Genomic DNA, 14,064 nt, shown 5'->3' with positions numbered 1-14,064 from the left:
AAAAACTATCTTTATTATATTTTTAACTTTCACAGTTCACATAAGTCTGTTTCTAAAATTTTTATTCTGTTCCATCAATATCTATATGTATTGCTGAAACACCACTAGATCAAGGCCAATTTTGAAATACATATTTTAAAGCAAGAGGAAAGTACTAGCCACTGCAATGATAAATATGAAGAATTAAGTGAGTTAGAAATTGCAAAGGGGAGGTAAAAGTATCCATCTTTAAAAATGATATGATTGAATATAAATAATACTAGAATATAAGCTAAAAACCTATTATAAAAATAAAATAATTCAAAATATTAAGGGGCACAAAAACAATGTTCAGAAATTAGTAACTTTATACATTCTGACAAAAAAACAAGACATAATGGAAAAAAGAATCCATTAACATTAACAAATAAAAGGTAAAATATCTATGAATATACCCAAGGAAAAATTAATTTTTCTTGATACAGCAATTAAAAATGAATCAAATACATAGAAATATATATATCATATTATTTAAAAAATATTAAAGCTTAATATATAAATATATTTATGTAAATAAACCCCTCAAATATATTAATATTTTAAAATTAGATAAGCTGATTCTAAAATGTGAGGTAAGATTACTAATCGTGTTCTAACTTAATAAACTGACTGTTCTAACTTGTAAAAAGTTTACAGAACACCGCACATGCACACACACAAATAGCCAATAAATTTTGAGAAAAAAAGTAGTTAGATTCATTTTCCTGGATATTTGTACATATTATATAGGCTAAATGAATAGAATAGTGCAAAATGTATCTATGAGGAAAGAAAAAGACTGATGAAAGAAGTAGAACATTCAGACATAGACTAAATGCATGTGGGCCAAGTCAATGGGAAGTGATGTACAATTTCATAAAATAGCTGCTAATAGATACCTTCTTAAGAATAATTTTTAAAAAACCAGTTGGACCATTACCTTATATGATAGATGGTTGTAATAATGATGTCCAGTGAATCCTATCTCCCAATACCAATGCCTTTGGGTAGTTAATCCCCTTGCACATTGACTGTGGCATGTGATTTCTTTATGCCCATGGAACATAAGCAAACAGGAGCCAAGCAGGGATTTGACAAGAGCTTTCCCTATTAGAATGTTGCAGTCACCTTTGAAGGAAGTCTTGTGAGCATCCTTGAGGAGAAAAAACCAGATGGAGAGAGGAAGGCTCACTCATGCCAGGCTTCCTGGCTGAGCTCAGCCATTGACCAACCCACCAGCTTAATGAAGCCACGAGTACACATATTAAGGGAGTGATTAAGTAAAATATGGTGGATCATATTATAAATTTCTGATAAAAGACTATAAAGCAGTATAGGAAATAGGCACAGAATGTGAATATATCCTTAAAATGCAGTGTAGAAAGGAAAAAAATATGTGATATATATACCATATTGTCATTTGTATGAATGAAAAATACAAACAAAATAAGCAAAATCCTCCTCTTTCCCTTACTCCTGCATGCCTGAGAACACATACACAGATTAATAAAAAAAATTACCAAATCCAGATAAATTTTTGGATATATTACAAACCTTTAGTCTGTTAGGAAATAATTACTCATACAGTTTTGCTCTTACCTGAAGAAAATATAAAACTAATGGGAAAATAATAATACCATCACTGGTGTTAATCATGTGGATAACTTTTATCACATGATTTCTAACTTAGTTTTGCTAATTTGACAAAATATCATGGACTGGGTGGTTTCAACAACAGAAGTTTATTTCTCACAGTTCTAGAAGTTGGAAAGTCAGAGATCAGGGTGCCAACAACACGTCTGGGTTCTGGTGAACCTGTCGTCCTGGTTTGCTGATAACTGCCTTAGGTTGTGTCCTGAGAGAGAGAGAGAGAGAGAGAAATCATATCTTTGTGTTTCTTCTTTCAAGGGCACCATTCCCATTCAGGAGGGCTCTATCCTCATGACCTAATTTCCTCCCCAAATTTCCACCTCCAGATAACATCACATTGGGGATTATGCCTTCAACATAAGAATTTGAGGTGTGGAGGAGACACAATTCAGTCATAACATTTCACCCCTGGTTTCTCAAAATTCATGTCTTTCTCACTTGAAAAATGCACTTGTTCTAATCCCAATAGTCCCAAAGGCTTTAACATGCTCCAGTATCAATTCTAAAGTCCAAAGTCTTACCCAAATGTCATCTAAATTACATATGGAAAAGACTCATGTCTGATTCACACTGAGGCAAAATTACTCTCTCTGTGAACCTGTGAAATCAAATATACTATGTGCTTCCAAAATTAAATGGGGGGGGGGGGCACAGAAGATAGATACTCTATTCCAAAAGGGAGAAATAAGAGAGAATAAAGTGGTGATGAGTCCCAAACAAGTCTAAAATAGAGCAAAGCAAACTCCATGAGATTTTAAGACTTGAGAATAATCCTCTTTGACTTCCTGTTCTGACTTCCAGCCCCACTGCAGCTCTGCAGGGTGAGGGTTGCAGCACCAAGGCTCTGGGTGATGTTCCAGCCCTTTTCAAACTGAGACGGTTGCCCTGATGATCACTGAATCACCTTTGGAGTCATTTGTCCTTAATCTTGAAGAACAATGGATGTTCACAGATACAGAGATGTTTGGTCTTTTGCTATAAAATTCAAGAAGTCCAGCAACCTTCCTTCATTCCATCCTGTCTCCACCTCCATCTCTTTTGGTGCAAACTGGCATCCTCCCTGCTGGGTGACTGATGCGTTCTGTGGTTCACATCATGCTATATCCTTATCAAACGGCTGGTCTTCTGCACCCTCAATGTTCTTTTCTGAACATGCTTCACATTTTTTTTTTAATTATAGACAGGCTAAGATTTTTCCAAGTCTTTATGTTCTGGGTCCTTTTACTTAACAATTCTTCTTTTAATCTGTCTCCGTCTGCTCCCATTTTACCATAAGCAATCAGGAGGAACCAAATCACATCTTCAACACTTGGCTTATAAATCTTCTCAGCTGAATATCCAAGTTCATCATTCTCAAGTTCTACATTCCCCCAAATACTGGAACATGAACATGGTTTAACTAGATTCTCTCTTTCTTTATATTGTAAAGAAATGTCTTTCCTCCAATTTCCAAATGTCTTTCCCCCATTACCACGTGAGATCTCATCAGAATGGCCTTTACCAGCCATGTTTCTACATCCCGTTCATGATTATTTATGTGTTCTCTAAGAAGATAAAGACTTCCTTTCCAGCTCTCCTCTTTTATTTCTGAACTCTCACCAACATTGCATGGCCCTTACCCAGCAAAATTGGCTTTTTCTAGCATGCATCTCAAAACCCCTCAATTCTCTATTGCTTACTCAGTTCCAAAGCCTCATCCACACTTGCAGAAATTTGTTGTAGCAGCACCTTATCTCTAGTACCAATGATGTTTTAGTCATTTCAGGCTACTTTAACAAAATATCACAGAGTGGGTGGCTTAAACAACAGAAATTTATCATGGTTCTGGAGGCTAGGAAGTCCGAGATCAGGATTCAACATGTTTAGGTTCTGGAGAGATTTCTCTTCCTAGTTTGCAGACTGCCATCTTGCTCTGTCCTCACCTGGTGGTGAGGGAGAAGGAGGGAGAGAGAGAGAGAGAGAGAGAGAGAGGAGAGAGCATCTCTTTTAAATCTCTTCTTCTAAGGGCACTAATCTAATCCATGAAGGCTCGTCCTCATAACCTAATTTCTTCCCAAAGGCCCCACCTCCAAACAGCATTACCATGGAGATTAGGGCTTCAACGCATGAATCTGGTGGGGCAGCCGGGGGTGGGGGTGGGGGTGTCACAAACATTGAGTACATAGCAATTATTAAAAATATCTTACTAGTAACTAAAGGTAAGAGACATTTGCTCAAACTTTACCAAAAGTAAGAAAATGCAATCTAAAGAAGCATTAATTTCAGGGGGGAAATCAAGAATATCCTTCTTCCAGTTTGGAAAGTTATGCAATATTTTCTTTATCAATTGTCAAATTATCCCAATTGGAAACTAAACGTATATGTCACGATCCCTCACTCCATGTAACTCTGTATATTCACTAGAATTGAGTTTTTCAAAACTCTGGCTAAGGAAATCTGTGGCTTCTGTTTTGCATTTCTATCTCCAGGTACACACTCCACCTTTCTCTACTTTGCTTTCTAGCCCAGAAGGCTGCCTAATATGGCTTCTGGTTTGTTAGATCAATGAAACACCTGATCGGAGGTTGCACAAAGAAGGAGCATGAGACTAGAGTGTATAATCCCCCCTACCTTCCCGCCCCTGTTCCCTCATTCCTCCCCCATGTCTTTAGGTGACCAGCTATTTCTTTAGATCAAAGGTGACAGGTCCTCACATGACATAGCTCTCCACATAACTCCTTCCTACCCAGATAGAGCAGTGACAACAGCCTCATTGTTACTCTCCCCATATTACTGCACTGTCCCTTGTGACCAATTTCTATTTCACTGTAAACAATCTCTTCATTGCACCCTCCTTGATTTATTCTAATTGAAATTTATTCCTTTCCTTCTGGGATCCAGACTAATATAAACTCTCTCTTCACGTGAGAGCCTAGCAGAACCGAAATGTAAATTAGCAGCTGACACAGGGATAGCTATACCCATCCCTTTTCTCATCTTTGAAGAGGCTCCCTAAACACTTTTTGAAAGTCAGGGCATCCAATTATAAGTACCCCGCTGCTTGACTATAATTACCTTAAGGATAGGCGTGCATTTCCTCTCCATTTCCTTCATGAGGTTGTACAACGTGTACTGAACATAACAGCTTGTGAATAATACTGAATCTGGTCACACAGTGTCTAGAACCCAACTCATGGCAGACCTAGCTCGTTATTAAATCTTTCTTCCACCCATCATTTCTGTCTTGGAGGTATACAACAGACACATTGGTAGTATTTATTGACTCATCAATTTTGCTCTTGCCTTTATTTTACCTTCCTTTTGTATTTCCACCTCTGTGCTCACAAATCATTTCCCATTCATCTAATTACTATCTCCATTTCCATGATGTCATCCCTGCTCTATTTGTCAACTCCTGTGTAAAACACACCAGAATCGGAAAAATGGGTAAGATCCAAGAAGGTCTTATTTTCAGATTTTCATGTGTTTTTCCAAAACCAAGTTATGAAGAGCAACCAATCTTTTAAAATGCCATCTGAAAGCGTAGTTGTCAGGTTTGTTTTTTGTTTCTTTGTTTTTGTTTTTGTTTTTGTTTTGTTTTTTTTCCTAAGCTCTTAAGCTCTTCAAAAAGAGGTGGAGGAGTTTGGTCTTTGAAACATAGTTTGTAGTATAGTGGTGTGCGCAGAATTCTTAATAAATCTAGGTCTTTTTCTTTGTATGTCCCAGACACTAGAAGTGATAGACCTTTAGACACTGTATTAATTCTGTCAAGTAAGTAGGCCTCCTGAACATACCATAATTAAATTATACATTTATGTTTCAGTTTGGTCCAGAAGAATCAAACTCCCTACAGATCCAAACAATAGGATACCAGAGAAGAAAAAAAAAAAAAATAGGGAATTTGGCATTCAGAAGCACATTCTACTTTTTAAAGAAAAAATTTCTAAAACTGAAAGTGAAGAAGTAATGTTAAAATCTTTAATATAGAATCTCTATAATATACTTATAAAAGACAGGTAGGAGGCATCATGTGGTTTATTTTAGCTTTTCTAACCTATGTTTGAAAACAGAAAACTTCAAAGTAGTATCATTTCTCAAAAACATCTAAGCTTTAGGTCTATTCAGAGACTGTCCTTGCTCTAGTTATAAATCTTTACTAAATGTGTCAATTCTATTTCTCTGTACCTCCCATCTCCCGAATATGAATGTGACCACTGTTTATGAACAGGTGTGTTTTACTGAGCTGTTTATGTGAAGTTCAGATAAAAACTAAATCCTCTGGTACTTGTGTAGGAACAGCATTCAATCTTTTCTTACAAGGGTCATTCTGGAATAATAGAAAACAACTAAATATAAAGGAATTCATAAACTAGTGAATGATGGCTCATGTCAGATTTATGCTCTGTGTCCATGAAAACCCTCCATCAGCCGTAACACAATGGAAGATGTCACTTCAATAGCACATTGTATGTGTGAGTTTATATATTAATTACATGGAAAGGAGGTTATAATTTGATTTCTTATCTGTTAAGCATCTCTTACCTTCCAATTAGAAAAATGAGATACTTATAATCCAATTAGAAAAAACAAGGTATTAATAATCCTGCCTACTATTATTATGAAGCACTAATTACTTGATCATATGTTTGGGATGTAGATTTTCACAAGCAAAATTCCAATATAATTAATTCCTAGGGCTGTTAAAGTGATTCTGTTCTGGAATTTTATTTCAAGAAACACAGTTTCTATTAATGAGACATCAGAAAAGTTTGGGAAACACTTTTGTTTTAGATGTGGATTGCACAGTGCTGTTTTTATAATAGGTTAGAGGGTCTGACTAATCCCACGTCCAAACACACAACTGCGGGGGTATAGCTCAGTGGGAGAGCGTTTGACAACAAACACACTCAGTCTGCACTTACTACTTCCCACTTGCAGCCGTTGATACACAGAGAAATACTCGTTTTAAAATCTAGGGAGGTGTAGGTGAGGAGATATGAGGAAAGAGCTCATGTGGGAATGGAGAGGGAGCATCAGGGACACTTGGCAGCTGGTAGTATGGGGACATGATGTCAGTGGTCAAAGACTGAAGGTCAACAGTAAGGAGAGCTGTTCAGGTGAGAATCTATGAGGACTCTGGGGCAAGGCACTACTGTATTAAGACTCAGGAGATAAAATAATTGTCATTCTGCAAATATTACAAGGTTCTTTCACTCCATACTTTGAAGTGTTAACACTCTTGGCACTGGTCATAACAACCTAGTGCAGGCTATTAATTGCAATTATGGAATTCCTTCAGTAGCATCTCAGCCAGCAGAGTCGGGGGGGGGACATGGCAGACGCCGTGGGGGGACAATAACTGGGAAATCACTCTGTGAGAACCTCTGACCAGACCCATTTGGGAACTCAGTGAGAGATACGGGGAAATCAGTCATTACTCAGGATGCAAGAAATGCAGCCTGGTCTTGCCGGGACGTGGAAGCCTTTGAGCAGCTCTTTATTGGGTGTCATCGTATTTCAACCATGCTTCTCTCTAAATCTGTTCTTTCCCCTCATTGCTAAACAACTTCTTTTACAAGGCTCTCGAATTGCCATGTCATAAGCTCTGACCGCAATTCTCCATCTCTTTAGATGTCCTAAAGTCTGCCTCAAAATTTTCTGTTACATCTAGTAAAAATCCTTGAGTAAGACAGGTGTCTATTTCAAATCCCATCCTTGTGCAGAGGTCAGAAATCACCCAGCATGCCATGGCTCACTGCTCCATGACCTCAGTAAGAACCAAAGCAGCCCCTCTAAAGAAGACGGAGTGAGCTAGACTGCCTTCATTTCTAACAATGTGAGAAATTTCGATGATCGGAGAATGGGTGTACCAGCCCTAGATCCTGTTGGCAAGACGTGAGAGCAAGAATAAAAATGTGAAATTCTATTGCAAGTGTGATCTCTGCTGCATATATAAGGGGTAAAATCTTGCCACGTTTGAGTAACACGATGTGCTTATTTTAAACACTGGGGATACTGGCTCTACAAATTGACCGTTTTTGTTCTTCCCGTTTAAGAATTATAATAATATGCCGTCCCGTAGGAAATATCATGTTGGACTCATAATGGGAGAATGAGGTTCCTTAAGGTACAAAGCAGGGGCAGGTTCTGTTTATTGAGAGTGTACTGTTTGCCTGGTAATAAACACACACTTAACTTTTATCCTCCAAGCAAGGTAGTACCTTTGTCCTCTTTTGGCTAACGAAGGCATTGAAACTCGTGGAAGTCAAGGACTTTACATGAGGTCACCTATCTATTATATCGAAAAACTGCATCATGAAACTAGATCTGCCTGGATTGAAAACCTCTATACTTCATCCTAACCTAGAAGTTCCCTTGTATGAATCACTTCCAGACCTCACCTTAAAGTACAAAAGCAGTAATTAAAGCTGAACTTCTTAAAAGCTTCTAAAATGAACTAGATCGATTACACTTCAGAAAAATAAAAATAATTTGTGAAAGAAAAACATGGCTCTAATTCTCTTCCGAGTCCAATAAGAAGTCCACCCAGTGCCGTACCAAGAGGTCCCCCTTTCCTAGCCTTATTAATTTCCTAGTGAAAGAAGTGATTCCGTAAGTTTTACTTCTCATTTCTTACAGTCTGCAACTTCCTACACATATTCTGACAAATATTAGACAAACTATGTTAGGCCTAGTCCTGGGCAGGATTTTATTATACTAAGCAGGCATGAAAGTTGAGAGCCTCGTAAATATTAATCACAGACTAATGAACAGTGGGAGATTTTTGAATATCAATCTGTACTAGGGGGAAATTTTGAATTAGAGACACCACGTCCTACCCAATAAATCAGTAGTGAAAAATTGAAGGCATTCTCATGCATCTGCTTATGTAGCTAGATCTCTAGTCCTAAAGGAGAGTGCAGCATGGATGCCAAAATAGATGTAATTTTATAACCCCACATGGAGCTTTTGCATTTTTAACCGAACCTTTTTTAAAATTTTAATTACCTGCAAAAAAGATTGAACCGTATTACAGAAAACTTGAGTGCATTCTTTAGTATTAGAGTTAAAATAGTTCACCAGCAGTTAGAGCTTGTCGCATTCTTCTTCATTAGCATTCACAAACCATTGCCCAAAGGGAATGGAAGACTCAAGGTTGAGAGAGGAGCCGAAATGCCAAAATTTGATTGGCTTATTGCTTTTATTAAATGTGCATATTACTGCTTTTCTCTCTGGGCACATGTACAATGCATAACATTAAGAAAAAAGACAATCTCTTCCATCATTTTCAAAATTTCATAGTATCAGATACACACTGACATATCTTTAATGATTGTCCATTAATGGAGAAATATCCCTTTACAGTAATCAGAGCTAATTATTTATTAAGACAAATATGAGTCTGAGTATTGAGATCGAGGATTTTATGATCTTTTTGATGTGGACAAAAAATAATGGGGCTCAGCTTTCAGTTTGAGGGTTTTTTTATTCTTTAATATTCAGATAGCTTTTAAAACCTGTGCTAGGCAATTAATATTTTAATAGAAACAGTTAGAAATGATTTTTAATCACATGTATGCTGCTTCATACCATTATAATCAAAACTAAATTTTATCCTAAATAGGTATGATGTGAGCTGTGTTTACTGAAATGACACAAACACAGTTATTAAGGACACAGGAAAGGAGAAGAAAGATCGAGGAAATAAGCCAGAAATGGTGACTGTCACCAGAAATATTATTTTCAAAATGATTACTTTATTCCACCTCGTGTAAATAAAATAAGCAATAACTACTAAATTAAGTAATAGTATAGCAGGATGCTATAATTAAGCATTAATCACTACATTTTCCATTTTTGTTACTAAAATTCCTAGACTCATTGAAAGCAGGGAGAGTTATGTTGACCTACAGTGTATTCCCAGTGCCTCATATTCTATTGAATATTTCAATATTTCAATAAATATTTACAACTTTTTAGAAAAAGAGTAGATACACATTATAGTTATCCTTTTGTGTAGATGAAGTTGTCATCTCTCTAAAGTGTCACAACAAATAGTGTCTTCACATATGTTTAAAGAGCTAAAATTAATATGGCTTCCCAACTACATGCAATATAATAACATAAAAGCAGTTACAACTTTGCAACTATTTTATTAAAGAATTTGTGCTTATGCACTTGCTGTCTTCCACAATTACAACACAAAGATTGATTCTTTGAAAACACTAATCTAATCTTTCCTATGATATTAAAGGTGAGTTTATTTTTTGAGATTGCCATATGCTTATATTTGAAATTTTAGGGAGTTTTATCCTGGATGCACCATATTTATTTATGTATAATGTGTGGAAATGATCTTTTTTTTACATAAATAAGATTTTGTGTATCAAAATCTGCATATCAAAAATGAACTAGCACAGGTGACAACATAATAGGTTATCTTCAGAGTTTTTGTTTGTTTTACTGTGCCACAAGTCATCTTATTTTTAAGATGCACATTCAATGTAACAATAGACCCCTGGCTTTTTTAAGATATATATTTATGGAGCCTCTGAAAATACTAGGATGTGTTTTAACTGATATTATTAACAAAAACTAAGTAAGAGTCCTTCAAAATTTGATTGACCCAGTATCCATTTTGAATATAATTTTATATAGTAGTCCCATCTCATTTTATCTTATTCAACTTACTTATTTTTGCTATGGGCCCACTGGCTTTATAAGCCATGGTTTCAAAATATATTTACACTTCTCACAGGGACTTATAATGTTTTATAGCTAGTATTCAAGACAAATGCCTTGAAAGGCACTGAAGTAATTAAATAGGCCACCAAAGTAAATAAGAAATATTTACTTTTAAATTAACAGGAAAAATCATAAATCCTTAAGGTTCATCATGTTTTGATATAAGATAACCAATATGATGCAATTATATCACCAAAAACGATAACAATATAAGCATGGCAAGGTTGAAAAATGCAACCTGTATTTAAAACTTATAATAAAATAAGTGTTAAAATCATAAAAGTAGTTAATAGAGGTAATCTTAAAATCTAATAAATAGAAGTTTAATAGTTCTATACCAAAAAAAAAAAATCTGCATTTATTAAGGTGGTCCTGTAAGGCAGCTTAAGAAGAGAAAAATGTGGATAATTGTCGAAGTATCGATGAATGTCAGCTTCCTGGTGATCTTAAGACAAAATAAGAAGTAAACAAAGCAAGCGAAATAGATATATATTCAAGTATTTTGTTCTTGTTGACTTTAATAGCAGTAAACTAAGCTTATTTGATATTAGAAGGATTAGAAACACACAAAATAACAAAATAATGTTTACTTTTTTACCCTGTATGGTAAAGGTAGAATCTGTTCTTCTAAGTTGTTAGATATACTGCTTTTAATTATTTTGTTTTCTACACCATGAGTTACAATTGTTTGGCTGTAACGAAAGAATGACCTAGAGAAAGGAGAAGAGTGGCACAATTTAAAGTTTAATTCTAACCTGACTGTGACACAAACTGCTGCAGAGCCTGACATTTAATGCCTAGACTAGGGATGGCCCTTTCCACCTGCCCACATTACATTTTCAGGTGGGAATCAGTCTATAGTTTCCTGTCTAACTTTGGTTTTCATCTTTTCAGGTTTGGATTTATTCTTCACAAAGATGAAGCTGCACTACAAAAAATTGATCTTGAAACCATGTCATACATCAAGACAATTAACTTGATGGACTATAAGTGCATTCCTCAGTCACTGGCGTATACACACTTGGGAGGATACTACTTCATTGGCTGCAAGCCTGACAGCACGGGGGCAGTCCCACCACAGCTTATGGTGGACGGTGTAACCGACTCAGTCATCGGATTCAATAGTGATGTTACAGGCACTCCATATGTCTCTCCAGACGGGCATTATCTTGTCAGCATTAATGATGTGAAGGGTCTTGTAAGGGTCCAGTACATTACAATCAGAGGAGAAATACAGGACGCTTTTGATATTCACACAAATCTGCATATATCTGATCTGGCATTTCAGCCATCCTTTACCGAAGCCCATCAGTACAACATCTACGGCAGTTCAAGCACACAGACTGATGTGCTCTTCGTGGAGCTCTCCTCTGGGAAGGTTAAGATGATAAAGAGTCTAAAGGAACCACTCAAGGCAGAAGAATGGCCTTGGAACCGGAAGAACAGGCAAATCCAGGACAGTGGCTTGTTTGGTCAATACCTGATGACGCCTTCCAAGGACTCCCTCTTTATACTAGATGGACGACTCAATAAGTTAAACTGTGAGATCACTGAAGTGGAGAAAGGAAATACAGTCGTTTGGGTTGGAGATGCCTAGGAAATGCCTAGGAACCCTTATCAGATAATAATGGAATGAAGAGTTTTCCAGTACATTGCACTTAATCCATTGTTTAAATTTCAGCTTAACTTTCCAAGATTATACCCTAGTCAAGCATAAGTTACTTGGTTGGCCCAAATAAAATAGACTTTTTTTTTTTTTTGCAAAGATGCACACAATTAGTAATATTGGTTGATTAGAAATATTTAACACCGCATTTAATAAGAAACTACATCAATCACAAGAATCAAACCTATAATTACACATTTTAAGCCAATAAAATAGAAATTTAAATACTTACAAAAAATAACTGCAGGGAATTTCAGATGACTTTAAGCACCATTTCATTTTGGGGGTGGTTTATCTCTTATTTTTTCTTTCCACTTTTCGGTATGCTTAAACTAGAAATAAAAAGGTGTTGTGGAACCTTAAAATTCTTACTTCAAAATATTCCGTCCCATCCACTGTTTATAATCTTTTGTGCCTTGTAGGGAATGTCACAAGAGGAAAAGGTAGGCTAAAAGCTGCATACTGAACACCCTCATAACTACAAATCTTTTGTCATTAGAAGAGAAAAGTTCGGCGTCTCTTGCGCCAAATCCTATCGTCAGCATTGGGTTCAACCTCAACGAAATGTCATTTGAAGGCATAAGTTGGCCTTAGGTTGTATACAGGTGACAAACTCTATTTGAAACTTAACCATATGGTCTGCAGCATGCGACAGAACGTGGGGAGGAAGGGAGGAAAAGGAATTATGGAAAGCTGTTTGCAATGTATTCTCTTCATTTTGCTTGTCGTCATTGGAGTGAATTGTATTTTTGATGCAAGTTTGTCTCAGATGTTAACTACTTACAAATGTTTCTTATTAGCAGAATAGATTTTTTTTTTTCATGTAGTCCAGTGTTGAATCAGCAGGAACTTTCAGCTTTAAAAATGAAGTCTCATTTGTGTCTGCTTAGAGTAAAGCACATGTAGGGAAATTACCACCTGGGAGAAAATACTGGCTAGAGACCTGAGAAGTATTAGTGGCTTAGGAGAATTAGTAGCGGAAATTGGGACTAGGGGCTAGCTCCACAGTGGTGAGGAAAGTCGAACTTCACTATCGCCTTGGTAATTTAAATATAACTCATCAAAGAACTTCATTCCTTGAGAACTTTCCTCAATGACTTCTGCTCAACTCTTAAATAACCCTTAAATGACCTTCTCATTAACTATGTGCTATGGTTTGAAACCTAACTAATTCTCTTATTTGAGACACTAGAGAAGTAAAAATGATTGCTTCTTTAAAAAAATGAGGAAATAAAAGGCTAATAGAAGTGGATTAAAGCTAGAATTGGTTTATTGAAATAAGCAGATAATTATCTAGGCTTAAGGTCATATACATGTTTGGAGACTCTATTTTTTTCTTTAGTTGTTGCTAAAAATGCTAATGGGCTGTTGAAACGACCTCCGTTTACTGAAGGTAATCCAATAAGGTCTTTTTTAAATACAAATTTGACTCAAGTTTAAATTGTATAAAACTGCTTAGAAACCTGAAATTTTATAGTGTGTAATACCTTATGTATATATAGCATCCTGAGCTGTGTAATATGGTAGATTTCTTCTTAGCTTAAGGAAACATTATGGGAGGTAGATTTAATAAACAACACAAATCAACTTATGTTTCTACTTACCTGCTTTCCTTTTTAGCAAGTTTCTCCCTTGTGAACATGAACCATATAAAGTGTCTAATGATTTAATGTAAGTCTGTCCCATACATCCTTCTTTGGTAGCTTACACCATGTGGATGCTCTGTCTGTAGACATTGCTTGATAAAAGAATAAACCTCTTAAATTTTAACCCTTAAGAGTCCAGTCCATGTTTTAACGTGCATACCTGTGCTTTATTTTGTACTACCTCCTAGTGCTTTCCAACACAGCCTGATGCTCTGCATTATTTTGAAAGTCGATCAGCTGGGGTAGAGGGCCAGTAAAGTGAGGTCAATCAAGGAAAGGCAATTTAGTTTGTCTTTTTACATGAAATATAAATTGTATTGCAAATAACAATCTCGTCAATAATGTGGGTATGTCTAAAAG

The 14,064-nt window shown here is 36.1% G+C and overlaps 1 protein-coding gene across 4 annotated transcripts in view; it reads left to right on the top strand.

The window, feature by feature from the left end:
- FSTL5 (follistatin like 5) overlaps positions 1 to 13,828 on the top strand; it is a 683,263-nt gene extending 669,435 nt beyond the window's left edge. For all 4 annotated transcript variants that reach the window (XM_072773810.1, XM_072773809.1, XM_072773808.1 and 1 more), the window contains one exon: positions 11,287 to 13,828. In XM_072773810.1, the coding sequence (XP_072629911.1) occupies positions 11,287 to 11,989 (703 nt within the window). In that variant the 3' untranslated portion in view covers positions 11,990 to 13,828. The remainder of the gene's footprint in view (positions 1 to 11,286) is intronic.
- The last annotated feature ends 236 nt before the right edge of the window (positions 13,829 to 14,064 follow it).

This window comes from Canis lupus, chromosome 13 (genome assembly GCF_048164855.1).
Source record: "Canis lupus baileyi chromosome 13, mCanLup2.hap1, whole genome shotgun sequence".
In the NCBI taxonomy this organism is placed as follows: Eukaryota; Metazoa; Chordata; class Mammalia; order Carnivora; family Canidae; genus Canis; species Canis lupus.
The sequence above is the reverse complement of the archived record's forward strand: the minus strand, read 5'-3'. Positions and strand labels throughout refer to the sequence as shown.